General features: G+C 47.2%; 1 protein-coding gene across 5 annotated transcripts in view; it reads right to left on the reverse strand.

The window, feature by feature from the left end:
• Positions 1-4,310: 4,310 nt before the first annotated feature.
• Positions 4,311-27,879, reverse strand: part of ptafr (platelet-activating factor receptor) — a 79,513-nt gene continuing 55,944 nt past the window's right edge. For 3 of the 5 annotated variants that reach the window (XM_063034819.1, XM_063034818.1, XM_063034817.1), the window contains exon 2: positions 18,467-20,554. In XM_063034819.1, coding sequence (XP_062890889.1) covers positions 19,462-20,490 — 1,029 coding nt within the window. In that variant the 5' untranslated portion in view covers positions 20,491-20,554 and the 3' untranslated portion in view covers positions 18,467-19,461. Of the gene's footprint in view, positions 4,621-18,466; positions 20,555-27,879 lie in introns of those variants that run through there. The other 2 variants (XR_010016285.1, XR_010016286.1) reach the window with 2 other exon arrangements.

Raw genomic sequence — 27,879 nt, forward strand, 5'->3', positions numbered from 1 at the left:
GGAAACGTGAAAGCCGCGTGCTAAGAGAGTCCCCTGTCATCCACTTCAGGCCTTCCTTTGCTGTCTGAACAGCCCACTCAGCCAAACCATTTGAGGCTGGGTGAGAAGGGGCCGTCCGAATGTGATGAATGCCATTCTGCTGCATGAACTCACTGAACAGCTCACCGGTGAACGTCGGGCCATTATCAGTGACCAGAGTGTCAGGCAACCCGTGGACTACAAACACTTGCCTGAGTGTGTCTATGGTTGAGGGGACTGTGATGTTGCTCATGATGTGGCTTCGATCCACTTAGAATGCACATCTACCATGACAAGAAACATCCGCCCCATAAAAGGGCCAGCAAAGTCCAAATGTAGCCTAGACCAGGGGTGGTCTGGCCACTCCCATGGGTGCAAAGGAGCTGGTGGTGGCATATTCTGATTAGTCTGATATTGCGTGCATGATTTTACCTTGTTCTCCAGATCCTGATCCATTCTTGGCCACCAAAAGTAGGATCTTGCAAGGCTTTTCATTCGAGACACTCCTGCGTGTGTCTCATGAATTTCCTCCACAATCTGTGAACGGCCAGGGGGAGGCACGATGACCCTCGCCCCCCCAGAAAATGCAGCCATCCTGCAGACTGAGTTCTGTCTTGCGTTTGGCAAAAGACCTCAGTTCCTCTCCTTCCACGACTCTGGGCCAACCTCGTAAAAGAAAGGTCTTGACTTGAGACAGGACTGGGTCCCTCTCTGTCCACTGCTTGATCTGGGTCGCCTTTGCAGGTGTCTCTGACAGCCTGTCCAATGAAAACACAGTCTCTGGAGGCACATATGTAGTAACAGGTGTCTCAGGTAAAGGTAGTCGATTCAGTGCATCGGCGTTTGCATTATCCCCACCCGCTCTGTACACTATAGTGTACCGGTAGGCTGACAATGTAAGAGCCCAACGCTGTATCCTGGCTGAGGCTAGCGGTGGGATGCATCTGGATCACTGAACAGGCTCATCAGTGGTTTATGGTCCGTATAAATTGTAAATACGCGTCCATAAAGGTACTAATGAAAGCATTTGACCACAAAAACAATGGCCAGACTTTCTTTGTCTAGCTGTGAATATCCTTTCTCAGCAGCTGTCAGGGTAAGTGAAGCAAAACCAATAGACTTCTCTGATCGCTCCTCCATTCCATGTGAGAGAACTGCCCCGACTCCATAGGGCGAGGCATCGCATGCAAGGGTGATCTCCTTGTCTGGGTCATAGTGAACAAGCAGCTTCGCTGAGTGGAGGAGTTCTTTCACTTCCCTGAAAGCTTTCTCCTGCTCTTCACCCCACTGCCACTTAGTGTCATTGTGAAGGAGCTCATACAGTGGGGTTAAAACCCGTGAGAGGTCAGGAAGAAACTTGCCATAATAATTCACCATGCCAAAAAATGATCTGAGTTCCGTGACGGTCTTAGGGCTTGGGGCCTCCTTAATAGCTCTCACTTTGTCCTCCACAGGGCAAAGCCCATCAGCCGTGATCTTGTGTCCCAGGTAGGTCACACTCGCTGCCAGGAACACACATTTTCCACATTTCAACCGCAGCCCTGCGTCTGACAGCCTCTTCAGCACCCGTTCTAAATTAGCCAGATGCTCCACCTCCGTAGCCCCCGTGATCAAAATATCATCAAGGTACACTGCTACGTGCAGAATCCCCTGCAGCAAAGTGTCCATTGTCCTTTGGAAAATGGCGGGGCTGGACGCCACTCCAAACAGCAGGCGATTTTACTTGAATAACCCCCTGTGCGTATTGATCGTGACATACTCCTTTGAATCCTCGTCGAGCAGCAGCTGTTGGTAGGCGTGGCTCATGTCCAGCTTTGTGAACAGTTTACCCCCGACAGGGTCGCAAACAAGTCATCCACCCGTAAACAGCTCCTCCGGCCCAGAGACCCGATTCACCGTAAGCTTATAATCCCCACATATCCTCTCCATTTTGTCTGCCTTCAAAACTAGAACAATGGGAGCCGCCTGCCTTGAAAACTGGACGGGCTCAATAATGCCCAGCCTCTGTAAACGTTCCAGCTCCTCCTCGACTTTGTCTTTCATGGCTTAGGGCACCGACCTGGGCTTAAAAAAACATGGTGTAGCCTCAGGGTCAACATGGAGTTTCACTGTCACGCCCTTCAGTTCCTAGCTCGTCCCTGAAAACATCACTGTATCGCTGCAGAATGTTCTCCGTCGTGCGTACATACTTAATTTCATGCCAGTTTAGCTGGATTTTGCGAAGCCAGTCGCAACCCAAAAGACTGGGCCCACTGCCCTTAGCTATCACTCGCCTGGCTTCAGCCTTCTGACCCCCGGCTGAAATGTCCACATATAACACCCCTAAATGAGGTACGGGCTGCCCCGTATAGGTCCTAAGTTTAAGCTTTGACGGTCTAATGGGAGGCAGGTTGGACCCCCAGGTCCTCCTGTAGGTCTCCTCACTAATGACCGATGCAGTAACCCCTGAATCAATCTCGAACTTAATGTCCTTTCCCCTGACACTGACTGTGGCATAATATGGTTCAGGTGGTTCCTCACCTGTTTCCACTGCAAACATGTTGTAGGCACACGGTTCTTCTTCATCTGCTTCTTCTAGATGGTGTGTGGCTGCCCGAGCCTGTTGAGTTTTCCCCTGCCCAGGCTTAATCTTACCCTTTGAACTCCTGCACTTTTTAGCTAAATGTCCCTTTTTGCTACAAGCATGGCAGACAGTGTCTTTGAATTTGCGATTATTTGCATAGTGCGTCCCTCCACACCGGAAACATTCCACCCGCTTTGTCTGTTTACCAGTCTCCCTCCTGACTTGGTGCACTGCCGCCGACTGTGACCCCCCACGTCCTTTCTGCATATCCTTGACATTATTAGCAGCCGTCTCCATGCCTTGGGCAATCTCTAAGGCTTGTTTGAAAGTCAACGGTGGGGTTTCCCCTAACAGGCGGCGTTGTATGCTGTCATTATTAACGCCGCGCACCAATCTATCACGGAGCACGTCTTCAAACACCGCTCCGAAATCACAGTGCTCCGACAGCTGCCGAAGCTCGGCCACGAAATTGGCCACAGACTGACCTGGCTTCCTGAAACGGCTGTGAAACTTACACTGTTGGACTATCACGGAAGGTTTCGGATGGTAGTGGTTCCCCACAAGCTTGACCAGTTCATCATATGGAATGTCCCCCGGTATCCACGGTGAGGCTAAGTTCCTTATTAGCTTGTTAGTCTTTGCCCCACACACACTCAGGAGAATAGAGCGCTTCTTAGCCTCCTCAGTAATTCCATTAGCACAGAAAAAGTGTCCCAACCTTTCCTCATACTCTGGACAGTCCTTGTCTCCTTCCAGAAATTCACCGATAGTTCCAAACGTAGCCATCTGAAACGCGAAGATCCCGTTCGAAAACGTGCCGATACGTTCTCAAAACCAGTTCACCTCGTCACCAAAAATATGTAGTAACTTCTACTTTGAAAAAGGCACACTCAACAACTTCATGCCCAAGAAACAACTTTACCTCGAACTTCAAAACTGTTATGTATATACAGAGGCTTTCACAACCCATACGGCATGGCAGGGACACTATATACAGAGCCCACTGGAAATGAAAAGAACGGAAGTAAACCCCCCCTCCATTATGCTAATTAGTATTAACTTACTTTTAATAATGCTCACATTACAACAATATGTTTATGAAATAGTTTTTCAAGTTGCCCTTCCTCTCCCAGGGGTGAGGTCTGTGTAGCTTCTGTTGGAGCTTCTGTAGCTCTGGGTTTTTAAGGGGTGTGGTTGATGGACCCTTGCTTGACCCTACCCTTGTCGCAGCTGGGCTTGGTGTGGAGTCCAGGCCCAAAGCGTATCGAGGTGACGGGGCCTGGGCCCCAGTGTGAGGAAGGCCCCGATGTTTGGATGGCTTAAACGCTGGGCCAGGTGGATTGAAGAAGCAGGGTGTCGGAGCAAGAGGTGAGTGTTGGGCTCCTCCATGACGTTTACTTGGCTCTGTGCTGAACTGAGGCTGAGGCTGCGGCCTGCTGCAGCCTGCTCCATCTGCTCTTGACTTCGTGTCCATAGCAACACACACAAAATGCCGGAGGAACTCAGCAGGCCAGGCAGCACCTATGGAACAAAATACAGCCAACATTTCGGGCCGAGATAGATGCTGCCTGGCCTGCTGAGTTCCTCCAGCATTTTGTGTGCATTGCTTGGGTTTCCAGCACCTGCAGATTTTCTCTTGTCCATATCTATAGACTCACTTTTGTTCTGAATGATGCACTATCAATAACTCCAAAAGACTGGAAGTAGAGTAAATACTGAAAGGCTTTTATTAGCAGTAAAATGTGACCTCCACCATGCTGAGTATCTGCCCCTGGACTGAGAGGAGGAGCAACGGCGCAATCGCCTTTATTCAGGGGTCTGTGGGAGGAGCCACAGGGGCAGTCAGCAGAGGGGCGTGTCCAGACAGGTAACCCAGTTACAACATATATATATATATATATGGTTTACCACACTGAATGCTATTTGCTTACTTTTGTTATTTGCACAAATAGTTTTTTCTCTCTGTCTGCACATTGGGTGCCTTGCAGTCTTCTCTTTTTATATATGACTTCCTTTGGGTTTCTTTGTTTGGTGCCTGCCTGTAAGGAGACAAATCTCAAGGTTATATAATGTATACATACTTTGATAATAATTGTACTTTGAGCGTTAAACTTTGAAATTTGACTGTCTGTGGCAGAGTTAATGTCATTCTTCTAACCTTATTTGTCTCTGAGCCATTTAGGAGCCAGACACATTCTAAGTTAAGATCATTACATTTGCTTCTTCAGTTCTGCAAAGCACTGGTTTTCCTGAACCACAGGGAAATTCTGAGGTCATGAAGAAGAAAAGCAGTCTCTTCTCAAACCTAGGCAAAGAATTCCAATGGAATCTATACAAGAGAGATAGCCTATGATGTGAGGAAGGGCGGGGAAGTGTTTTTCTATTGCTGGCCGCCGCCCTAGCAGAAAACAAAAGGGAATTTGAACCACAGAGCAGAGAAACTAATGCCACACATTGCAAGAGTTATAGGAAAGCACTGTGTCAAGTGCCACTTCAAAATAGACCTCAGGATCGGGTGGGAACGGTCACTGTGGTCAGTGCAACGCTATTATAATGCCAGGGGCACGGGTTCAATTCCCACTGCTCCCGGCAAGGATTTTCTACATCCTCCCCGAGTTTCCTCAGCTCTACACATTCCAAAGACCTGCAGGTCAGTAGCCAATTGGTCACATGGATGTGATTGGGTGGTGAAGGTTGCTTGGGCCAGAGGGGCCTGTTACTGTGCTGTGTGGAGCCATAGAGAAGTACAGCACAGGATCGTGCCCTTCGGCCCATCTAGTCCATGCCGATACCAATTAAACTGCCTACTTCCCATCGACCTGCACCGGGACGTAGCCCTCCACACTCCTACCATCGGGGTACCTACCCAAACTTGGCTTAGGCCAAGCTGGCATGCACCACCTGTGCTGGCAGCTCATTCCGCACTCCCGCCACCCTCTGAGTGTCTCCAGCAAAAAGAAAACACAAATCTCGACCAACACCGATATGAACTCTTGGTGTTGGTTTCCTGCAGAGGTTGTTCAAAAGCAATGTTATTCAGATACAGCGCGGAGAGGGCCTTTCCGGCCCTTCGTGCCATGCCGCCCAGCAAACCCCGATTTAACCCTGGCCTGATCACCAGCAAGTGTTGATGCGACCTGTTGTGTCCCTCAGCTTGGAGCAACAGTGGTCCAGTGTTCACAGTGTGTGTCATCACCTGCATAAGATCAAGCCATAACATTATAATGTCTCTGTCTCTATATATCAATGGTTCAATAGTTCCATTTAATATCAGAGAATGCATACAGTCTACAGCCTGAAATTCTTACTCTTCACAGGCATCCATGGAAACAGAGAACTCCAAAGAATGAACAACAGAAAAACCCTCCTCTCTCCTCCATGTAAAAGTGAAACCCTCCCCTCCCCTCCATGTACAAGCAAACCCCTCCTCTCCCCTCCATGTACAAGCAAACCCCTCCTCTCCCCTCCATCCACAAACAAAACCTTCCTCTCCCCTCCATGTACAAGTGAAACCCCTCCTCACTGCTCCATGTACAAGCAAACCCTCCTCTCCCCTCCATGTAAAAGTGAACCCTCCCCTCCATCTACAAGCAAACCCTCCTCTCCCCTCCATGTACAAGCGAACCCCTCCTCTCCCCTCCATGTACAAGCGAACCCCTCCTCCCCCTCCATGTACAAGCGAACCCCTCCTCTCCCCTCCATGTACAACCTAAAAGCCCTCCTCTCCCCTCCATGTACAAGCAAAACCCTCCTCTCCCCTCCATGTACAAGGAAACCCCTCCTCTCCCCTCCATGTAAAAGTGAACCCTCCCCTCCATCTACAAGCAAACCCTCCTCTCTTCTCCATGTACAAGCGAACCCCTCCTCTCCCCTCCATCTACAAGCGAACCCCTCCTCTCCCCTCCATGTACAAGCGAACCCCTCCTCTCCCCTCCATGTACAACCTAAAAGCCCTCCTCTCCCCTCCATGTACAAGCAAAACCCTCCTCTCCCCTCCATGTACAAGGAAACCCCTCCTCTCCCCTCCATGTACACGTGAACCCCTTCTCTCCATGTTCAAGCAAACCCCCTCCTCCCCCTCCATGTACAAGCGAAACCCTCCTCTCCAACTCCATGTACAAGCGAACCCCTCCTCTCCCCTCCATGTACAAGCGAACCCTTCCTCTCCCCTCCATCTACAAGCGAACCCCTCCTCTCCCCTCCATCTACAAGCAAACCCCTCCTCTCCCCTCCAACTACAAGCAAACCCTCCCTCTCCCCTCCATGTACAAGCGAACCCCTCCTCTCCCCTCCATGTACAAGCGAACCCCTCCTCTCCCCTCCATGTACAAGCGAACCCCTCCTCTCCCCTCCATCTACAAGCGAACCCCTCCTCTCCCCTCCATGTACAACCTAAAAGCCCTCCTCTCCCCTCCATGTACAAGCGAAACCCTCCTCTCCCCTCCATGTACAAGCGAACCCCTCCTCTCCCCTCCATCTACAAGCAAACCCCCTCCTCCCCCTCCATGTACAAGCGAACCCCTCCTCTCCCCTCCATCTACAAGCAAACCCCCCCTTCCCCTCCATGTACAACCTAAAAGCCCTCCTCTCCCCTCCATGTACAAGCGAACCCCTCCTCTCCCCTCCATCTACAAGCGAACCCCTCCTCTCCCCTCCATGTACAACCTAAAAGCCCTCCTCTCCCCTCCATGTACAAGCGAAACCCTCCTCTCCCCTCCATCTACAAGCAAACACCTCCTCTCCCCTCCATGTACACGTGAACTCCTTCTCTCCATGTACAAGCAAACCCCCTCCTCCCCCTCCATGTACAAGCAAACCCCTCCTCTCCGCTCCATGTACAAGCGAAACCCTCCTCTCTTCTCCGTACAAGCGAACCCCTCCTCTCCCCTCCATCTACAAGCAAACCCCTCCTCTCCCCTCCATGTACACGTGAACTCCTTCTCTCCATGTACAAGCAAACCCCCTCCTCCCCCTCCATGTACAAGCAAACCCCTCCTCTCCCCTCCATGTACAAGCGAACCCCTCCTCTCCCCTCCATGTACAAGCGAACCCCTCCTCTCCCCTCCATGTACAAGCAGCAGCAAAGCATCAACCTTCACCCCCCCCAAACCCATTTCAGCAAGAAGTGTCAGCCACCAAGAAAGCAACTACAGAGCCCCGGAAGAGAGACCTTGATCTGTAGTCCAACAAAAACCGTCGTCTGCCCAACCGCTCGACAAGCCAACAGGCGACAAGAGGTGTGTCACCCATTCCACAGCAGGAGATTGTAACAATGCTACAGTTTGACGCGTTGCTTTTTTATTCCGAGATGCCCCGACTCGAGACCGGCGGAATGAGCGAGAGAGAAAGAGAGCCGAGTGAAGAGGCCTCCGAAAGCTGTGCCCGCCATCGCCATGTTCCGTTTCTCCTACGACACCTCAGTCGGCAGGTTCATTAAACTCCCCTTAAAACGCAAGCAACCCCACTGAGATCAAGCATCAGAGGAAACAGGTCTTTCAAAGTGTCCAAGAAAACAAATGTGAAATTAGCCAAAAATGGTTGAATTTCCAGTCATGTGGCCACAAAGTGGTCATATGTCACTGACCTAGCAATGCAGCCCAGACACAGGATCAATCAATTACTAGTTAGTGGGCTGGCAAATGTAACATTTACATTCAATTAATAATCTGGACTTAAAAGAAAAGCAACTTGTCTTAGCGGCAATGATCATGAAACTATTGAGCTTCTGTTAAAAAGTCATTGTGTTCAGCGATGGGGGAGGAAATCCGGAAAGTGTAAGATTCCTGTTCCAGGGAAACTTGGCTGACACTTTAAATGATTTCTCATGTTGTCCAACAAGTATTAATGGGCAATAAATGCTGCGTTTGGCACACCCCCAAAAGTGAGGCAAACTTCTTAAAAATGGAAATGATTCCACCTTCATGGGTAAAGCTCCTTTCACAATGACTAAAGGCATTAATATGGCTAAAAGCATTACTAATAACACCTTTTCTGAAGTAATTTGTGGCCAACTATCGCCGCGAACAATAGTACATAGTCATACTTTATTGATCCCAAGGGACCAATGAAGAAGCAAGTGGAGGCAAAGCCAATTGGAAGAATGAGGCGCGATGGTGTGTCGTAAAGCCGGATCGCAACGTCTTCAAGATGCAGTCGCAGACAGAATTGGTAGCGCTGTCGCCGTTGGAGTGAACGATCTGGAGCGAAGTTGATGCGGAAGGCTGTCGATGCCCGTCCACCTAACTCGGGTGCGAGGTTGGTTCCGCTGCAGGCCCCGAGCCGATTTGGTGAGAACGAGAACGGCTTCGGGTTGTGCGGCCTGGGGTTGTCGCTACACCAGGGCCGGGACCCTAGAGCGAGGTACTGCCTGGTGTTTGGGCAATATAATCGCCGGCCCAGACAGGCTGGAAAGCCTGAATGTGGAAGCAGGGGTCAGACCGATTCCACTCGCTCTCCCACAATGTTCATTCCTCTCTCCAGTGGTTGCTGCCTCTGCGAGTTTTGTGACATTTTTTGCCGCACTAATATGATGAACTTGAGATCGAGGCTTTGGCCTACCACTCCGGCTGCTCTGGGGAGCCGATTTGAGGACTCAGTCTGGTTCAGAATACTGTCATTTGCTTCTTTTGTTAGGAGTTGCACCGTTTGTTGTCTTTTGCACTCTGGTTGAGCGCCCAAGTTGGCGCGTTCCGTTATGGTTATTATTCTATTATGGGTTTATTGAGCATGCCCGCAAGAAAATGAATCTCAAGGTTGGATATGGTGACATTTATGTCCTTTGGTAATAAATTTACTTTGAACTTTGAACCTTGACTGCTCCTAGGGTAGCCTGGTAGTGTAGTGGTTAGCACAAGGCTTCAATGTACAGGCGACCCAGGTTCAATTCCCGCCACTGCCTGTAAAGAGTTTGTACGTTCTCCCCGAGACCGCGTGGGTTTCCTCCGAGTGCCCTGGTTTCCTCCCACAGTCCAAAGATGTACAGGTTGGTAGGTTAGTTGGTCATTGCAAATTGGCCTGCGATTAGGCTTGGATTAAATCGGGGGCTTGCCGTGCAATGTGGTTCGAAGGGCTACTCTCACGCTGTATCTCAATCGATAAATAAACATTCATAACCGCAAGGGGTTCTGGAGCTGTTGGAAATCCAGAGTAACAAAGGCCGGAGGAACTCGACTGGTCTGAAAGAAATAAACAGTTGACCTTTCAGGCCAAGACTCTCCATTGGGTCCTGATGAAGGGTCGCGGCCTGAGACGTCAACTGCCTACTACCCTCCGTGCCTGACCCGCTGAGCTGCTCCGGCATTTTGTGTGCGTTTCAGTAGTAGCCCACGGTAACGAACTTGCTTTGCCTCATTTCACCATCAGAGGCATAACTGACATGAGGGTGTCTGAGTGAGGAGGGAAAGTCACTCGGCCAGTCGGGACCCTGTTATCACAGCATGGAAGATGGCCGTCACAGCAGACGATCTGTCCTGGAGGTAGTGAAAGCATTCTGAAATACCGGGGAAACTTATCAAAAGCTTCATCAACACACGCACGCACAGCTGCAGATATAAAAATAACTGCCATTTCCTCAATGAATCAGATAGATACTTCCAGCAAAAAGTATCTTCAGCCTCCAGAGGCTCTCTAGTCTTGGCCAAGGTTTTCTAAGTTTACAAAGCAGCTGCTGTGTATTTCTGATTTGAATCATTCTTTAAAGAAAACTTTCCATATCAAAAAGCTCTGCTTGGCAGAAAGCCACGGGAGATCCTGCCTTCTGAGGGCCATAGCAACCCTGTCTGATGTTCTGTTGTAGAAACTTAACTTCATGGCAACAGGCGCTAATGGTTGATGCAGTCGCCACAAAGCGTTACTTTAAAGTGAGAAACTGACTCAAAAAAGTTGGTGCCACCTATAAATTTTCTGATGATACAGCCGTTGTTGGCAGAATCTCAGATGGTGGCGAGAGGGCGTACAGGAGCAAGATAGAACCATAGAACATTACAGCACAGAAACAGGCCTTTTGGCCCTTCTTGGCTGTGCCGAACCACTTTTCTACCTAGTCCCACTGACCTGCACCTGGACCATATCCCTCCATACACCTCCCATCCATGTACCTGTCCAAGTTTTTCTTTAATGTTAAAAGTGAGCCTGCATTTACCACTTCATCTGGCAGCTCAGTCCACACTCCCACCACTCTCTGTGGGAGATATACCAGCTAGTTGCGTGGTGGTGCATCAACAACCTGGCACTCAACGTCAGTAAGACCGAAGAGCTGATTGTGGACTTCAGAAAGGGTGAGATGAGGGAGCTCACACTCATCCTTATAGAGGGAGCAGAAGTGGAGAGAGTGAGCAATTTCAAGTTCCTGGGTGTCAGTATCCATGATGACCTAACCTGGTCCCGACATATGAACGTAGCTATAGAGAAGACAAGACAGTGACTATATTTCACTAGGAGTTTGAGGAGATTTGAAATTACACCTAAAATACGCAAAAATTTCTACAAATGTAGTGTGGGGAGCATTCAGACTGGCTCCTGATATTGAGGGGCCACTTGACAGGACCAAAATAAGCTGCAGAAAGTTGTAAAATTAGTCAGCTCCACCATGGGCACCAGCCTCTGTCGTATCCGAGATATCTCCAAGTAGCAGTGCCTCAACAAGGCAGTGTTCATCATCAAGGACCCCCACGACCCAGGACGTGCCCTCTTCTCATTGTTACCGCAGGAAGGAGGTGCAGAAGCCTGAAGGCACACACCCAGCGATTCAGGAACAGCTTCTTCCCCTCTGCTGTCTGATTTCTGAATGGACATCGAACCCATGAACACCAGCTCACCACTTTTCATTTCTGCTTTTGTCCTACTTTAATTTAACTACTTGCATACATATATATACTTACTATAATTCAGTTTTTTCTATATTATCATGTATTGCATTGTACCGCGGCGCCAAAGCTAACAAATTTCACAACATATGCCGGTGATATTAAACCTGATTCAGATTTAAGAGTTAATTTTAGCAGGAAAATGAGGAATATCAACCTGCCTTCTCTCCCTTCCCACTGGGCAGAGGTTAGGAAAGCTAAAGCACATACCACCAGGCTCAAGGATGGCTTCTATCCCACCGTGCTAAGACTATTGAACGGTCCCCTTGGTACAGGGGTTCCCAAGCTATGGTCCACAGATCCCTCGGTTAATGGTAGGGCCCGTTGTTGTTCCTTTCCGCGCCTTGTGGCGCAGTGGTCGGCATTTTTGCCACTTCCGTAGCACTTGAATCTTCCTTTTACGAGGCCACGATGCTAACTCTATGTTCAACCCAGCATGGATGGAAAGTGCACAAGGAGCTGGCGGGATTCGAACTTGGGACCATTCGCCTCGAAGTCTGCTGCTGATACCACTACACCACCGGCCAGATAACGTTAGGGCTCCAAGGCATAAAAAAGGCGGGGAACCCCTGCTTAAGTACAATGAAACACTCCCTTGACCTTGCAGTCTACCTCGTTATGACCTTGCACCTTATTGCCTGCCTGTACTGTTAAAAAAAAGGGTAAAGTTCCTTTCTACACCTTGGGCACATTGGGCAGCAACCTTGCTATCTTTTTGGTGCTCATCTGTTTTACGAGGCCGAGTTGCTAGCTCGATGCTCTACACAGCACGGATGGAAAGCATGCAAGGATCCGGCCAGATTCGAACCCAGGATCTCCTGTTCCGAAGTCCAGGTGCAGATACCACTACACCTCCAGCACCAATCTGCCTGGCTCTGTACTTTCCCTGTAACAGCAGCACTTCATTCCTGCAGTCTGCCGTTTTACATAGTACCTCAATGCACTGTGTAATGAAATAATCTGTCTGGATGCCATATGAAACAAAGATTTTCACTATACGTCGACACCTGAGACAGCCATTAGCCAATTTTCCGATTTATCAATGAACTGCAGGTGAACCTCAAAGTTCCGAAGTAAAGTTATTAGCAAAGTACATATACAGTATGTTAACATATACTACCCTGAGGTTCATATTCTTGAGGGCATTCACAGTAAATAGAAAGGAAAACAGTAGAATCAAAGGAAAACCTCACAGGATGGAGGCTGACAACTAACGTGCAAAGGGCAGCAAGAATAAAAGAAAATAATGATAATAATAATTAATAAATAATTGAGAGAGCGAGGTGTAGCGTCAGTCAGGGAGGTAGCCAGTATGGTTGGGAATGAGAGGCGCAGATAGGGTACACAGAATCATTATTGCAGGTAGAAATATCCAATACTCGAGTGTACAGAGAGTCATAGAGTACAAAGCCCAGAAAGAAGCCTTCAGCCCATCTAATCCATGTCAAGCTGAATTCCATCTGGAGTTAAGATGGCGCTAAACGGTGACTCCTTTGCGTGCATCTTCAGGAACAGCTCTATTTTCATCTTTAGTATCTTTATCTTACCCTTTCAGGCTTCTTTTGAAGACCCTGACCTGGAGTTACACACGGACTTCGGTTCTTCGTGGGAATGGGACCCGGGGGTTTCAGGACCGGCCGTTGTCCAGCACGCCAAGGGTCGGCCTGAGAGTCTCGCTTGTATTTGGAGGCCTAAGATCTCGGGGCTCTGGAGACGGGCGGATCGAGGGTCAGCGGCACGGCAGGAGACTCGTGTGTCGTCGGGGAGGCCAGACAATCTTTTGCTGTGGGCCCGAAAACCCGAGATCTTTGCGATCTTCAGGCACTGAGCTCGTAAAAAAGCGACAAAACGGACTTTTTAACGTCGTAAACCAGCGGGTTGTTGTTATGTCTCCCGCTCGCTGTGAAAATGGGGGACACCTCCCTCTACCTTATTAGGGAGAGAGAGAACCTGTGGTTTGTTGAATGCTGATGAAATGAAAAGTCATTGGGTAACTGCAAGTCTGTGGCTTTGCTATCGCCTAGCTCATGCCTGTGCTCGGTAGCGGGTGTGCTTTTTTTTTGCTGGGGGGAGGGGGGGATCGTTGCTCGCTGCTGCTTACGCGCAGGAGGGGGGAGCTGGAGGGGACTTTGGGGTTCTCACATTTAACTGTCGTTCATTTTTTGGGGCACTTCTCTGTTTCCGTGGATGTTTGCAAAGAAAAAGCATTTCAGGATGTATATTGTATGCATTTCTCTGACATTAAATTGGACCTTTGAACCTTTGGCTATACCCCTCCCATGCATGTGCTTATCCAAATTTCTCCTAAATGTTGCGATCAAACCCTAATCCACCTCCTTGGGATGTGGAAGGAAAACAGAGCGCTCAAGGAGACTGATGTCGTCGCAGACTTACAAACTCAACAGTGGGGGCTGACCGCCCAGGCCATGCTCTCTTCTCACTGCTGTCATCCAGCAGAAGGTTCAAAAGCCTCGGGACTCGCACCTCCAGGTTGAAGAACAGTTACTACCCCTTAACCATCAGGCTCTTGAACAAAACAGCATAACTACACTCCCTTGCCCCTTCATTGAAATGTTCTCACTTTAAGGACTCTTTATCTCATTAGCTCATGTTCTCATTATTTATTACACGTGGCCAAGTGGTTAAGGCATTCGACTAGTGATCTGAAGGTTGTGAGTTCGAGCCCCAGCCGAGGCAATGTGTTGTGTCCTTGAGCAAGGCACTTAACCACACATTGCTCTGTGACAACACTGGTGCCAAGCTGTATGGGTCCTAATGCCCTTCCCTTGGACAACATCGCTGGCGTGGAAAGGGGAGACTTGCAGCATGGGCAACTGCCGGTCTTCCATACAACCTTGCCCAGGCCTGCGCCCTGGAGAGTGAAGACTTTCCAGGTGCAGATCCATGGTCTCGCAAGACTAATGGATGCCTTTACTTTACATTATTTATTGCTATTTATTTTATATCTGCATTTGCACAGTTTGTTGTCTTCTGCACTCTGGTTGATCTTTCATTGATCCTGTTATAGTCTCTATCAATTTGCTGAGTATGTCTGCAGGAAAATGAATCGCAGGGTTGTACACGGTGACATATTTGTACTTTGAAAGTAAAATTTACTTTGAACTTTAACAGCAGTGCCACTCCACCCTCCACTTTGTCAAAAGATGTACTTAAATCCTGTTGTCCCACTCTTCCACAGCACAATATTTCAAAGACATTTGGTTAGTCACCAGTCACTTAGTTTGAAAATTCAATGAAGCTATTTACTTCAGGTATAAACAAGTTTCTATAATTTTCCACCAAACATCAACCTCTGAATTAAGCAGTTACTTAATGTTAAGAAGTTTCCAAGACTGTTGTTGAAGTTATTGAGCTTATATTGTTAAAAACTTTGCCCAGGATTCTCCAAGGAAATGGCTCAGTAGAAATATCCTACAAAGCTCATTGAGATCTGCAGAGTTTCTCTTTCATGGGATTCTCAAGTCCCCTTTCACAATAGAAACTGCAGCCTTACAGTAGGCTTCCTTAGTGGCCTGGCCAATCAGTGATAGGCGACGCGGTAACGTTAACGGTCAGTGTCATCGCTTTACACCGCCAGCGATCACCGATCAGTGTTCGATTCCAGCTGCTGTCTGTAAGGAGTTTGTACGTTCTCTCCGTGATTGCTTGGGCTTCCTTCGGGTGCTCTGGTTTCCCCCCAGTTTCCCAAGATGGACAAGTTTGGGTTAGGGAGCCGTGGGTATGCTATGTTGGCACCAGAATCGTGGCAACACTTGTGAAGCTCTCAGCACAATCCTCACTGATTGGCTTCAACACAAACGATGCATTTCACTGCATGTTTCAATGTTCTGATGTACACGTGACAAATAAGACTAATCTTTATATGACAAAAAATCATTATGATTATTCATCCAGTCAGACTGAAGGATTGACACGGACAACAAGCCAGGAAGTAACAACTTTATTTAACTCTTCAAATGTTTTGCAGAAACGTAAGAAAGATTGGACTGAAATACTGTAAACAAGTGCAAAAAAAAACAATATTTTTTATTATTGTTAAAGCTCTTTTCATGAAACAATGATCTATAACCATAAAAATTGTTTATCAGTGCCAGAGGGGTTGATAAGCATTTTCGTACACTATAAAAAATTGTATGTGAAAATGTGAAGGTCAGGTGCACTATAAACTCAGCCTAAATTCAGCCTTATTCAGTCACATTAGAAGCACTATTGGGTAGGATTCCCTAAATGGTAACTTGCTGGTTGAGTCAGTGGTAAGGAAGGCAAATACAATGTTAGCATTCATTTCAAGATGACTAGAATCTAAGAGCAAGAATGTAATGCTGAGGCTTTGTAAAGCATTGGTCAGATCGCATTTGGAGTGCTCACAGCAGTTTTGGGCCCCTTATATAAAAAATAACGTGCTGACATTGGAAAGGGTCCAGAGGAGATTAACAAAAATGATCCTGGGAATGTGAATTAATGTTTGAGGGGCATTTGAAGGCTCTGGGCCCGAACACACTGCAGTTTAGAAGAATGAGGGAGGGATCTCATTGAAGCTATTGAATCGTGAAAGGCCTAGATAGAGTGAACGATAGACAGGATGTTTTCTATACTGAGAGAGTCTCGGAGCAGAGGGCCCAGTCTCCGAATACAAGGACATCCCTTTAGAAAAGAGACGAGGAAGAATTTCTTTAGCCAGAGGATGATGAATCTGTGGAATTCATTGCCACAGATGGCTGTGGAGGCCAAGTCATTTGGGTATATTTAAAGCGGAGGTTGATAGGTTCTTGATTAGCATGGATGTCAAAGGTTACGGGGAGACGGTAGGAGAATGGGGTTGAGAGGGCTAATAAATCAGCCCAGATGGAATGGTAGAGCAGACCCGGTGGGCCAAATGGCCTAATTCTGAACCCATGTCTTATGGTTTTAGGCCGAGGTAGTGACAGAAAGCTGGCTGCCTCTGAAATTTGGTCCGCTGAATTTCAAAATGCCGATGCGACTGGGCAGGTTTCAGCGCAAACGAAGGGCAGAGCACATTAACAGGTCGACAAAGAGTGCAGCAATTATTTCTTGACAACTGTACAGTGTCATTGACTAAAGCCACATTCTTGGACACATTGGAGGTATCAAAAATTTTCTCCATGTTTACAAATGTAACAAAGGCAAAAGGTTAACAGGTTAACTCCAAAAAATGTTCAATAAATACTATTGCCTAAATATCTGAACATAAACAGATACCTTTGATAGTTTGATTAAAACCAGTTAAATATCAATGTAACAGAAGCAATTATGGTGACAGTTTTACCCCTGATATGTTACATTTTGTTTTGTTTGTACAGTTTGTCTATAGATGTGTAGTGCAGAGAGTATTGACTGGCTGTATCATAGTCTGGTATGGAAACACCAATGCCTTTGAATGGAAAATCCTACAAAAGGTAGTGGATTCGGCCCAGTACATCATGGGTAAAGCCCTCCCAACCATGAGCACATCTACATGAAACGCTGTCACAGGAAAACAGCGTCCATCATCAGGGACTCCCACCACCCAGGCCATGCTCTCTTCTCACTGCTGCCATCAGGTAGAAGGTACAAGAGCCTCAGGACTCGCACCACCAGGTTCAGGAACAGTTACTACCCCTCAACCATCAGACTGTTGAATCAAAGGGGATTCTCTCATCTTTAAGGACACTTTATCTCGTTAGTTCATGTTCTCAATTTATTGCTATTTATTTATATTTGCATTTGCACAGTTTGTTGTCTTCTGCACTCCAGTCGATCTTTCATTGATCCTGTTATAGTTACTATTCTATAGATTTGCCGAGAATGCCCGTAGGAAAATGGATCTCAGGGTTGGGGTGCAGTGACACTTATGTACTCTGATAATGAAATTTACTTTGAGCTTTGAACATTATAAGATGAACTAACACAGAATAAAGGAGTTCTAAATGTGTACCACATCCTTCTGTTCTTATGAGTTAATGTTAGTTTTTTTTACAACTTACCTGTTACTTAAGCTTAAAGTAAGACCATGCTTCACATCACCCCTTCGCACTTCCATATATAATCACAGGGTTTCCATGGTGACAATCCTGTCACCGATAACCTAAATATTTCGGAGTCTTGGGCAGATTGTAGAATGTTCTGTAAACAATTTTGGTCTAAGTGGCTGCTATCCAAGAAGACCACAACCTTGTCACACACACAAAATGCTGGAGGAACTCAGCAGGCCAGGCAGCATCTATAGAAAGAGTAAACAGTCGACGTTTTGGGCCGAGACCCGTCGGGAGGAGTCAGACAGCATCTGACCGATGAAGAGTCCCAGCCTGAAACCGCAACTGTTTATTCCTCTCCACAGATACTGCCTGACCTGCTGAGCTCCTCCAGCATTTTGTGTGTGTGCTATCCTGGACCAGTCCAAGTTGACTATATTCATATAGGAACTAGATACGAAACCCTACCCTTACCTCCACTTCCCCACATACCCCCACCCGCCCTCCCTGCAAACCATGGCCCACACCACCCCCCCCAAAACTCTGGCCCTCACACCACCCCCCCACACAAGCCCTGGCCACACACCCAGCCACCCACCCCCATGAACCCTGGACCTCACCCCTCCTAAACCTGAGCATTCATTCCCTACAATCCAACACAAACCATGCAAAATAATGCCAGCACCCCCACTAATCCTTGGCATATTCGTAACCCTAAACCTTAAGATGAGTGCAAGGAGGAGGAAGATCCCAGTAAAGGCAAGTGTTGGACCAGGTTGACGAAGGCGTGGGCCAGGGTTGAGTAACACTGAATCTCCAGTAACAAGATTAAGAAACACAAGAGGAATAGCTATATCTGAATGCAATCTCAACAATCAGACATGAAAAACCCTCACATATCTTCCCTCCATAGCCCAGTATCTAATCTTATTTTTATTGAGAGACACCACGGACTAGGCTCTTCAGGCCCTTTGAGCAGTGCTGTCCAGCAGACACCCCCCACCCCCGCCCCCAATTTAACTCTCGCCTAATCACGGGGCAATTCACATTTACCGACCGGTACGTCTTTGATCTGTGGGAGGAAACTCACACGGTCACAGAGAGAACGTACAAGCTCCTCAGAGGCAGTGACGGGAATTGAACCCGGGTCACCTGTACTCTGATGCATTGTGTCAACCACTATGCTACCGTGCCCCCCCCCAACGTACTCAATGCAACGGCTTCAGTTCTGCGACGAGGAATGCATTATCTCATCAATCTCCCCATGTTTTAACACACCACATGTGCCCTTTGAACCCTTGCTCTATGTCAGCCTGCTGACTCCCGTCTCTCCCTTTAAATCCCCTCACCCACCCAATTCTCAATCCATGTATAAAAATGCTGTCAAAGTTACTCTACCTGAGCACGTTCACCAGATCATTTGCTGGAGCCTAGAAGAACGAGGGGGGCATCTCTTTGAAACCTACTGAATGTTGAAAGGCCTAGATAGAGTGGACATGTTTATAATAAGGCCTAAGGTCACAGCCTCAGAATAGAAGGACCCGCCCTTCAGAACAGAGATGAGAAGGAATTTGTATAGCCAGAGGGTGATGACTTCTGTGGAATTCGTTGCCACAGACAGATAGGGAGGCTGAGTCATTGGGTTACTTAAAGCAGAGGTTGACAGGTTCTCGATTAGTCAAAGCATCAAGAGTTACCGGGAGAGGGCAGGAGAAAGGGGTTGAGAGGGATAATAAATCAGCCATGATGGAATGGCGGAGCAGACACAATGGGCTGACTTGCCCAGTTCTGCTCCTATAACTCATGCTTGTATGATCTTATCCAATTTAGTCTCTTCTCCTTCAGATCAGAACCGCAAACCTAAAGCAGAAGTTGCAACTTGAAAGCTCCTATTCAAAGGCCAGTGGGGAAAAAAGAATTATCAGTCATTAAACGCCCCTGCTGCTTGAACGGGCTTCTGAAGCACGTTTACCAATGGTACAGCACTACAACTCATGCCAACAAATGCCGCATTGGTCCAGTGTTAGCCTTGTTCCGCAGAGAAGGTTGGCGGACTAAACTCTCCAAGTTGTGTTTCACAGGTGAAGGTCCGAGAGCTCTTCCGAGTGGACTTCCATCTGCTTAGGCTGTGCGTGAAGAATTTCCTGAACTTTTGAGTGAGGAAGCAGTATATGATGGGATCCAATGCACAGTTTAGACCCATCAGGCAGAGCGTGATCTGATGGGCATTGTTCACTTGATCGCGAAAGCCGCAGTCCTTCTCCCTCCACAGCCTGAGGACGGTGAGGGTCCAGGGACCCTGGACCAAATGGTGGGGCACAAAGCAGATGAGGAAGACGACAATGACCGTGCAGACCATGCGGAAGGCTTGCTTTCGGATGCGCATGCTTTTCTTCGGCTGGGCGGGCTGGGAGGACAAAAGGTGGAGTATGCATAGGTTGCAAGTGACAATGACAAGGAAGGCAATGAAGAAGGCTCCGATCAGAATAAAATTAAAGACAACCACAGAAGTATTACTGTCATATCCCTCGAAGCATCGTGTAACATTACCCACTTGGTTTGTTCCTTTTTGAACCAGGAAGGGCAATGAGCTGGTAACAATTACAAACCAGATTACTGACGATATAATGCAACCTCGCTTTTTGCCTCTACTCTGAATGGTTTCTATCGGATACGCCACAGCACAGTACCGGTTGTAACTGATCACAGCAAGAAAGGCAATAGAGCAGTAGGTATTGATGAAAAATAAGCACCCAGCCAGTCGGCAAATACCATCAGGGAATATCCAGTTTCCTTTCTGAATATAGTAAATGATCCAAAAGGGAAGTGTCAGAATAAAGAGCAGGTCAGCCACACTCAAGTTCACCATCAAGACTTTAACCTCATTCGTGTTGCTGCTGGGGGTCAGATACTTGAAAATCCACAGGACGTAGCAGTTCTCCAGGAGCCCCAGCACAAAGACAACGCTGTAGACGATGGGGAAGAGGGCGTACCTGAACTCTGAGTCAATCTTGCAGCTGTCATTGGTGTTGTTATGGTTGGACAAAGACATCGCTGATCCTCGGTGAGCCCAAATCTCACAGCGGGCCTCAAGACTTTACAAACGACGTACAAACCTGGAAGAAACAAGAATTCAAAGATTGTACCTTTTCTGGAGTCACACTAGAGACATAGATCCATACAGCAAGGCCATTCAGCCCAATTCATCTGTGCCTACGAGGAATCCCATCTAAGATAGTTGCGATTGCCGCTGTTTGGTCCATTTCCCTTGTATTCTTTCCCGGAGTAACAGAGTCACTGAACACTGCAGGACAGAAAAGGCCTTCAGCCCATCTGGTCTGTGACAAACTATTAACCTGCCAAGTCCCATTGACCTACACCAGGTCCGTAGCTGTCCAGACCCCTTCCGCCAATGTACCTATCCAAACTTCACTTAAACATTGAAATTAAAACTGTGTCCCCCACTTGTGCTGGCAGCTCATTCCACACTCTCACCAGTCTCTGAGTGAAGAAGTTCCCTTTAAACATTTCACCTTTCATCCTTAACCCATGACCTCTGGTTCTAGTCTCACCAAACCACAGTGGAAAAAGCCTGCTTGCATTGACCCTATCTATATCCCCCATAATTTTGGGTACCTCTATCAAATTTCCTCTCAATCTCCAACACTCGAGGGAGTAAAGTCATAACCTGTTCAATCTGTTTCTGTAACACAAGCCCTCAAGTCCTGGCAAAATCCTTGTAAATTTTCTCTGCACTCTTTCAATCTCGTTGACATCCTTCCTGTAGGAAGGTGACCAGATTGACATCCTAATTGTTTGGTTCCTTCAACTCTGTCACCTTCTCCACCATGAGGAGCTGTCTTGAACATCTTGTGCCGCAGTCTATGAACCCCTCTCCCAAATCTCACCACCTCTCCTTCCATAAGACCCAAATAGTACTGTGCAAAAGTCTTAGGCACGTACATATAGCTAGGGTGCCTCGGCCTTTTGCCCAGTACTGTATTTATCAACGTGGCGCAAAGAGCAAGTTTGTAAATATGGCAGGAGCATGTTGGGACCGATGAGGGTGGAGTGCCGAGGAAGGAGTGTGGGGCAGGTGGCAGAGTAGGAGAGCCCAATACTGGGGGGTGACATGGGTGCAGACACACCCAGCCCTGAGACACCAGGCAAGGTCATTTGATTCAAAGCAATGGGCTTATTGTCCATGTCTCTCTGGTGCTTCCCACTCCCTCCCCTCTCTCTTCACCTTTTCCCAACCATGATTCCCCTCTCCCTGCCCCCTTCCCACTCTCAGTCCACAACAGAGACCCATATCAGAATCAGGTTTATCATCACTCTTTTTTGTCATGAAATTTGCTTTTATTTCTGGCAGCCGTACAGTGCAATACATAAAATTACTAGAGTACTGTGCAAAAGTCTTAGGCACCCTAAATATAAATATGTGTCTAAGACTTTTGCACAATACTATACCTTTGAGCACTACTTTGAACAATCTATGGCTCATACCCTCCAGCACAACATTTTTTAGCTTATGCCTCCTTGAAACTTTATTTTCTAAGTTACAATAAAGCAAGCATTCTAGTCTCCAGCTGGAGGCATGGGTTCAAATCCCACTTCTGATGTTCGCATGGGGCAGCCCGATACCATAGCAGATGGTGGAACGCTACCACTGTGCTCGCGACCCGGGTTCAATTCTGCCACTGGCTGTAAGGAGTTTGCACATTCCCCCCATGACCACGTGGGTTTCCTCTGGGTTTCACACAGCTAACGTTCTCTGTGTCAGATACCTGCCTCTGACATCCATTCCCCCCCCCCACCCACCCTCCCCTTCTGGGTGTATTCTGGAGCTATGGTATATAGCAAACATTTTAGCAGCACCAGCCAGTGTTCAGATCTGAATGTGGATTGTAGATTGAGCTTAAAATGCAGTTCTGAATAATGGTGTTCTTTGAGTTGAACTTTGGGATGATTGCAAACACTCCATTTGACTGCCGATGCCTGCATGTGTCTGAATACGGCCCAGGGTCCGTGGGGATTAACATTCATTTTGGGTGTCTGGAGCGTGGGTGTGATATGGAGATGTTTGAAAATTATATGTAATTCAAAGGAAGCATTGTAGATACATTGAAACTATAGAATTGTCCTGCTGTTAGCTTTGACCCTCAGGATATAAATATGTCATGTAGGATTGGGTCAGGCAGACCTCTTCTTCCAAGAGTGTTTCGAATATGATGCCTGCTGCTCTTTTTTGTGGATAAAGACTTTTATATCCACCCACACCCCCTATATTTTCCTTCAATCACCTTAAAATGATTATAGCTTTCTGTCCTGGGAAAAGGCATTGTCCACTCTGTCTATGCCTCTGATCACCTTGTACACCTCTATCAAGTCATCTCTCAACCTTCTTCGCTCCGAAGAGGAAATCCCTAACTCGCTCAACCTTTCCCCATAAGACAGGTTCTCCGATCCAGACAGCATCCTGGTAAATGTCCTCTGCGCCTCTTCACCAGCAGATCTCAATCAGTGCAGATCACTGAGAGCGTCGTCTCCTTGCAACACAGATGCACCTCAGCACTGCCTGCTTAGCCCCCTGCACTACTGCCCTGACGCCAGCGTCTTAGCCATTAAGCACAGCCCCAATACAATCAATGAATTTGCTGATGACATGACACGCGTTAGCCAATCCTGGGTGGGGTGGGGGGGGTGATGAGTCGGTGTTAAGGGGTGCTGTCACGTCTACAATAACAAGCCCGCTCTCAAAGTCAACAAAACCAAGTTCATCGTTGACTTGCGAAAGGGGAAGTCCAGCGGCCACATCCCTGTTCTCAGTGTGGTCAGTGACAGACCGAATGAGCTGTCACAAATTCCAGGGCTTTAAAATCTCAGATGACTTTCTTGGGCTCAGCACAAAGATGTAATTGTGAAGGCATCGTGCCTGTGTCTCTACTTTCTTAGAAGCTTAAGGAGATCTGGCCTGTCATCAGAGCCCCGAACAAATCTCCACAAGTGCACTGTTGAAAGTATCCTAGTTATATCATGATGATTCCCCTGCACAGAATGTCAGCGGCTGCCAAGAGCAATACATGCAGAACATTCCATCGCAGTTTGAATGGGTGATATGTGTCAGGGCTCAGTGCTGTGTTACACGCTTCTATGATCCTCTGGTTCTGGTTAAGGACAACTTACAAAAAAAAGTATCATCACATGTAATAGCTTACAGAAAAAGAGAGGGAATGAGAAGAAAGAAGAGAAGCTTTTCACTACTAACACTGGCCAAGAGTAACAAGCACCTTAGGTCCCACGCCACCAGCTTCAAGAACAGTTATTCCCCTACAACCATCAGGCTCCTGAACCCGCGTGGGTAACTTCACTCGCCTCAGCTCTGAACTGATTCCACAACCTACGGACTCACTTTCAAGACCTCTACAACTCGCGTTCTCAGGATTATTTTATTTGCTCAATTTGTCTTCTTTTGCACATTGCTTGTGTCTCAGTCTATCGTCTTCATAAATTCTAGTGTATTTCCTTATTTGCTTGTAAATGCCTGCAAGAAAATGAATCTCAAGATAGTGTATGGTGACGTATGGGCTGACTTTGTACAAAGGCAAAAGACAGAAGTGACTAAATGCTAAAAGCAATTGGGGCAACACAGTAGCGTGGCAGTTGGCGGGTGACCAGGGTTCAATTCCCGCTGCTGCCTGTAAGGAGTTTCCCGTGACCGCGTGGGTTTCCTCCGGGTGCTTCAGTTTCCTCCCACAGTCCAAAGACCTATCAGGTTAATTGGTCATTGTAAATCGTCCGTGATTAGGGTAGGATAAGGGGATTGCTGGTCGGCATGTCTCAAAGGGCCAGAAGGGCCTATTCCGTGCTGTATCTCAATCAATCGATACATAAGTAAATCATAGATTAAAGGAATAAATAAGTAATAGATAAGCCAAATAAATAATAAATAACAGATAAATAAATAAACAGATAGATACTAAAAGGCAAAAGAGACTGAGCAACCAAATGCTGAAAATCATAACAGTGCCGTAAAGAACCGTTAACCTCTGAACTTCAGAATAAATTTATTATCAAATTTCACATAAATCAGCTTATTTTTTAAGGCATCTGTTAGTCTTGCAAGACCATGGATCTGCGCCTGGAAAGTCTTCACTCTCCAGGGCGCAGGCCTGGGCAAGGTTGTATGGAAGACCGGCAGTTCCCCATGCTGCAAGTCTCCCCTCTCCACGACACCAATGTTGTCCAAGGGAAGGGCATTAGGACCCATACAGCTTGGCACCAGTGTCGTCGCAGAGCACTGTGTGGTTAAGTGCCTTGCTCCAGGACACAACACTCTGCCTTGGCTGGGGCTCAAACTCACGACCTTCAGATCGCTAGTCGAACGCCTTAACCACTTGGCCACGTGCCCACAAAAATCAACATATACAACCCTGAGATTCATCTTCTTCTGGGCATACCCATAACTATAACAGAATCAATGAAAGACCGCCCATCTAGGGTGTTCAACTAGAGTGCAGAAGACAACAAACTGCAAATACAAATAGAAGAAACAATAATAATAAATAAATAAGCAATAAATATCGAGAACATGAGATGAAGAGTCCTTGAAAGTGAGTCCATTGGTTGTGGGAACAGTTCAATGATGGGGCAAGTGAGGTTTTTGATTCAAGAGCCGGACGGTTGAAGGGTGGTAACTGTTCTTGAACATGGTGGTGCGAGTCCTGAGGCTCCGGTACCTCCTTCCTGATGGCAGCAGTGAGAAGAGAGAATGGCCTGAGTGGTGGGGGGTCCCTGATGATGGACGCTGCTTTCCTGCAACGCCACTCAGTGCAGATGTGCTCAATGGTGGGGAGGGCTTTACCCGTGATGGACTGGGCCGTATCCACTACTTTGTGTAAAACTTTCCATTCAAGGGCATTGGTGTTCCTATATCAGGCTGTGATGCATTCAGTCAGTATGCATTCCTCTTTACATCTGTAGGAGTCTGTCAAAGTTTTAGATGTCATGCCAAGTCTCTGCAAACTCTGACTTGCTTTCTTCGAAATTGCACTAACGTTCCTCTGAAATAGTAACGCTGAAGAATTTAAAGTTGCTGACTCTCTCCCACCTCTGATCCTCTAATGAGGACTGGCTCAAGACCTCTGGTTTCCCTGTCCTGAAGTCCATAATCAGCTCCTTGGTCTTGCTGATACTGAGTGAGAAGTTGTTGCCCTGACACAAATCAGCCAGACTTTCAGTCTCTCTTCGATATACTGACTTATCACCCCCTGTGGTTTGGCCTACAGCAGTAGATCTCTAAGCAACGTACTTTGTTTTTAAGTTTCACCCCACCCCAGTGAAAGATCCTCAAACTGAAGCGCAAACTCTACTCTTGTTGCGTTGTAGACCTGAGCACTTCCCTCATCTCTGGCTTTGTTTTTTTAATCAGATGCAGTCTACTGAACTGAGTCAAGTAGGGAAGAAGTGTTTAATGGAAGACTTTTTATTTTAGCTTTTAATCTTGCGAAGACGGCTGCAATTGTTTTCTATTTAATACAGTTTTCTTCCAAGGCCATTTCACTAATGAAACCACATTAAATCCAGCATCTTTCTGATTACGAACATTTTCTTCCGGACACGAGGAGTACTTACTTGATCACAGCTGACTGCACCCAATTACCTGACCGGAATTAAGGTACGAAAATAAAGGCAAACAATTAGAAACTTCAGCTGGTGTAACATCATTAATGCCCTCAACTTCTTCTAAAATAAAATGAAACTTCATTAAAAAAGAAAATAGGTCACAGGAAATACCTAGATTAGTGTCTCCACGTTCTTCTTCTTTTGCCCATTAATGCCACTGACGTTTAGGGCAGCAATGAAGTTCCTCAAATACTGGTAGCATTCATGGCTTCCTTCACTGTGTCAGTAGCTTCTTCCCTGTTTTCACTGCTGTCAGTCACGCAAGTTCTGGGTGGAGACTCAGAAATACCGTCACACTCAGATGTAGAAGAATCCTCCATTGCTGTTTCCGTAACAGTTATGTTATACCAGTCAGGGTTGTTAGCCCCGAGCTGAACCCACAAACCTGGAGGACCGGTGGACCACTCTTAGTCTGGCCTCTACCCTTTGACCTGTTTGGCATGGGTGACCCTACCAGGAGCCAAAGCATAAAGCCCTGATTCCAGCCAACATAGCTCTCCATTTCATTGAGGTACTCAGGCCTCCAAACCCTACCACAAGATCGGGGTCCTCTTGGAGAAGTGACCCATTTACAACTAAGTTATTCTGCTAATTGGAAGACTTCACAAGTCACAAATTGAAGGTCCTTTGAGCTCAGTCACTGAATGTATCCAAGGCTCGGACTGCTGAATGATGGAACAAACTCCCGTGGCCCGAAATGTTGACTATCTATTCACTTCCATAGATGTTGCCGCCACCTGGCTTCATCTGTTGCCTTCCAGCTCACCACCTTCTCTTACCATCTTTTTTATTCTGGCATCTTCCCCCTTCCTTCTCCGTCCCGATGAAGGGTCTCTGTCCAAAACGTCGACAGCCTATTCACTTCCACAGATGCTGCCCAACCTGCTGGATTGTGCGGGGCAAATCCCACTTCGTCATTTTGTTCTTGGAAACAACAGTCTCCTGGAGAGACGGCCACATCTATTTTGTCAACTCTGTGAGGGCCGAACCAGGTCCGCACAATGAACACTCAAGCAAGCTTCTACAGACGGACTGTCGGAGGTATCCTGATTGTTTGCAATACAGCGCGGAATTGGCCTTTCGAGCTGTGCCACCAATCAAGATTTTAACCCTAACCTAATCAATGACCAATTAATCTAGCAACCAATACTCTTTGGATTGCTAGAGGAAACCGGAGCACCCAGAGGAAACTCACGGAGTCCGTACAGGCTCCTTACAGGCAGCAGTGGGAATTGAACCCGGATCGCCTGTACTGTAAACCGCTGTGCTAGCCACTACAGTACCGTGCCACCCATGGTATTCGAAGTTCAAAGTAAATTTTATTATCAGAGTACATATATGTCACCATATACAACCCTGAGATTCATTTTCCTGTGGGCATACTCAATAAATCTATAGAATAGTAACTATAACGGGATCAATGAAAGATCAACCAGAGTGCAGAAGACAACAAACTGTGCCATACAGATATAAATAAATAGCAATTGATAACAAGAACATGAGAGAATGAGATAAAGAGCCCTTAGAGGGTTGAGGGAACATTTCAATGATGGGGTAAGTGAGTGCAGTTATCCTCTTTTGTTCCAGAGCCCAATGGTTAAGGGGAAGTTAGTGGTCTTGAACCCAGTGGTGTGCCACCAGCTTCAAGAAGGCACGGATACACAATAAGCTACAGAGAGTACTGGACATGACCCAATACATCGTGGGCATATTCTTTCCCACCATCAGTGCTAAAGGCATGAGGTACTGCCTCAAG

This window comes from Mobula hypostoma, chromosome 28 (genome assembly GCF_963921235.1).
Source record: "Mobula hypostoma chromosome 28, sMobHyp1.1, whole genome shotgun sequence".
Classification (NCBI taxonomy): domain Eukaryota; kingdom Metazoa; phylum Chordata; class Chondrichthyes; order Myliobatiformes; family Myliobatidae; genus Mobula; species Mobula hypostoma.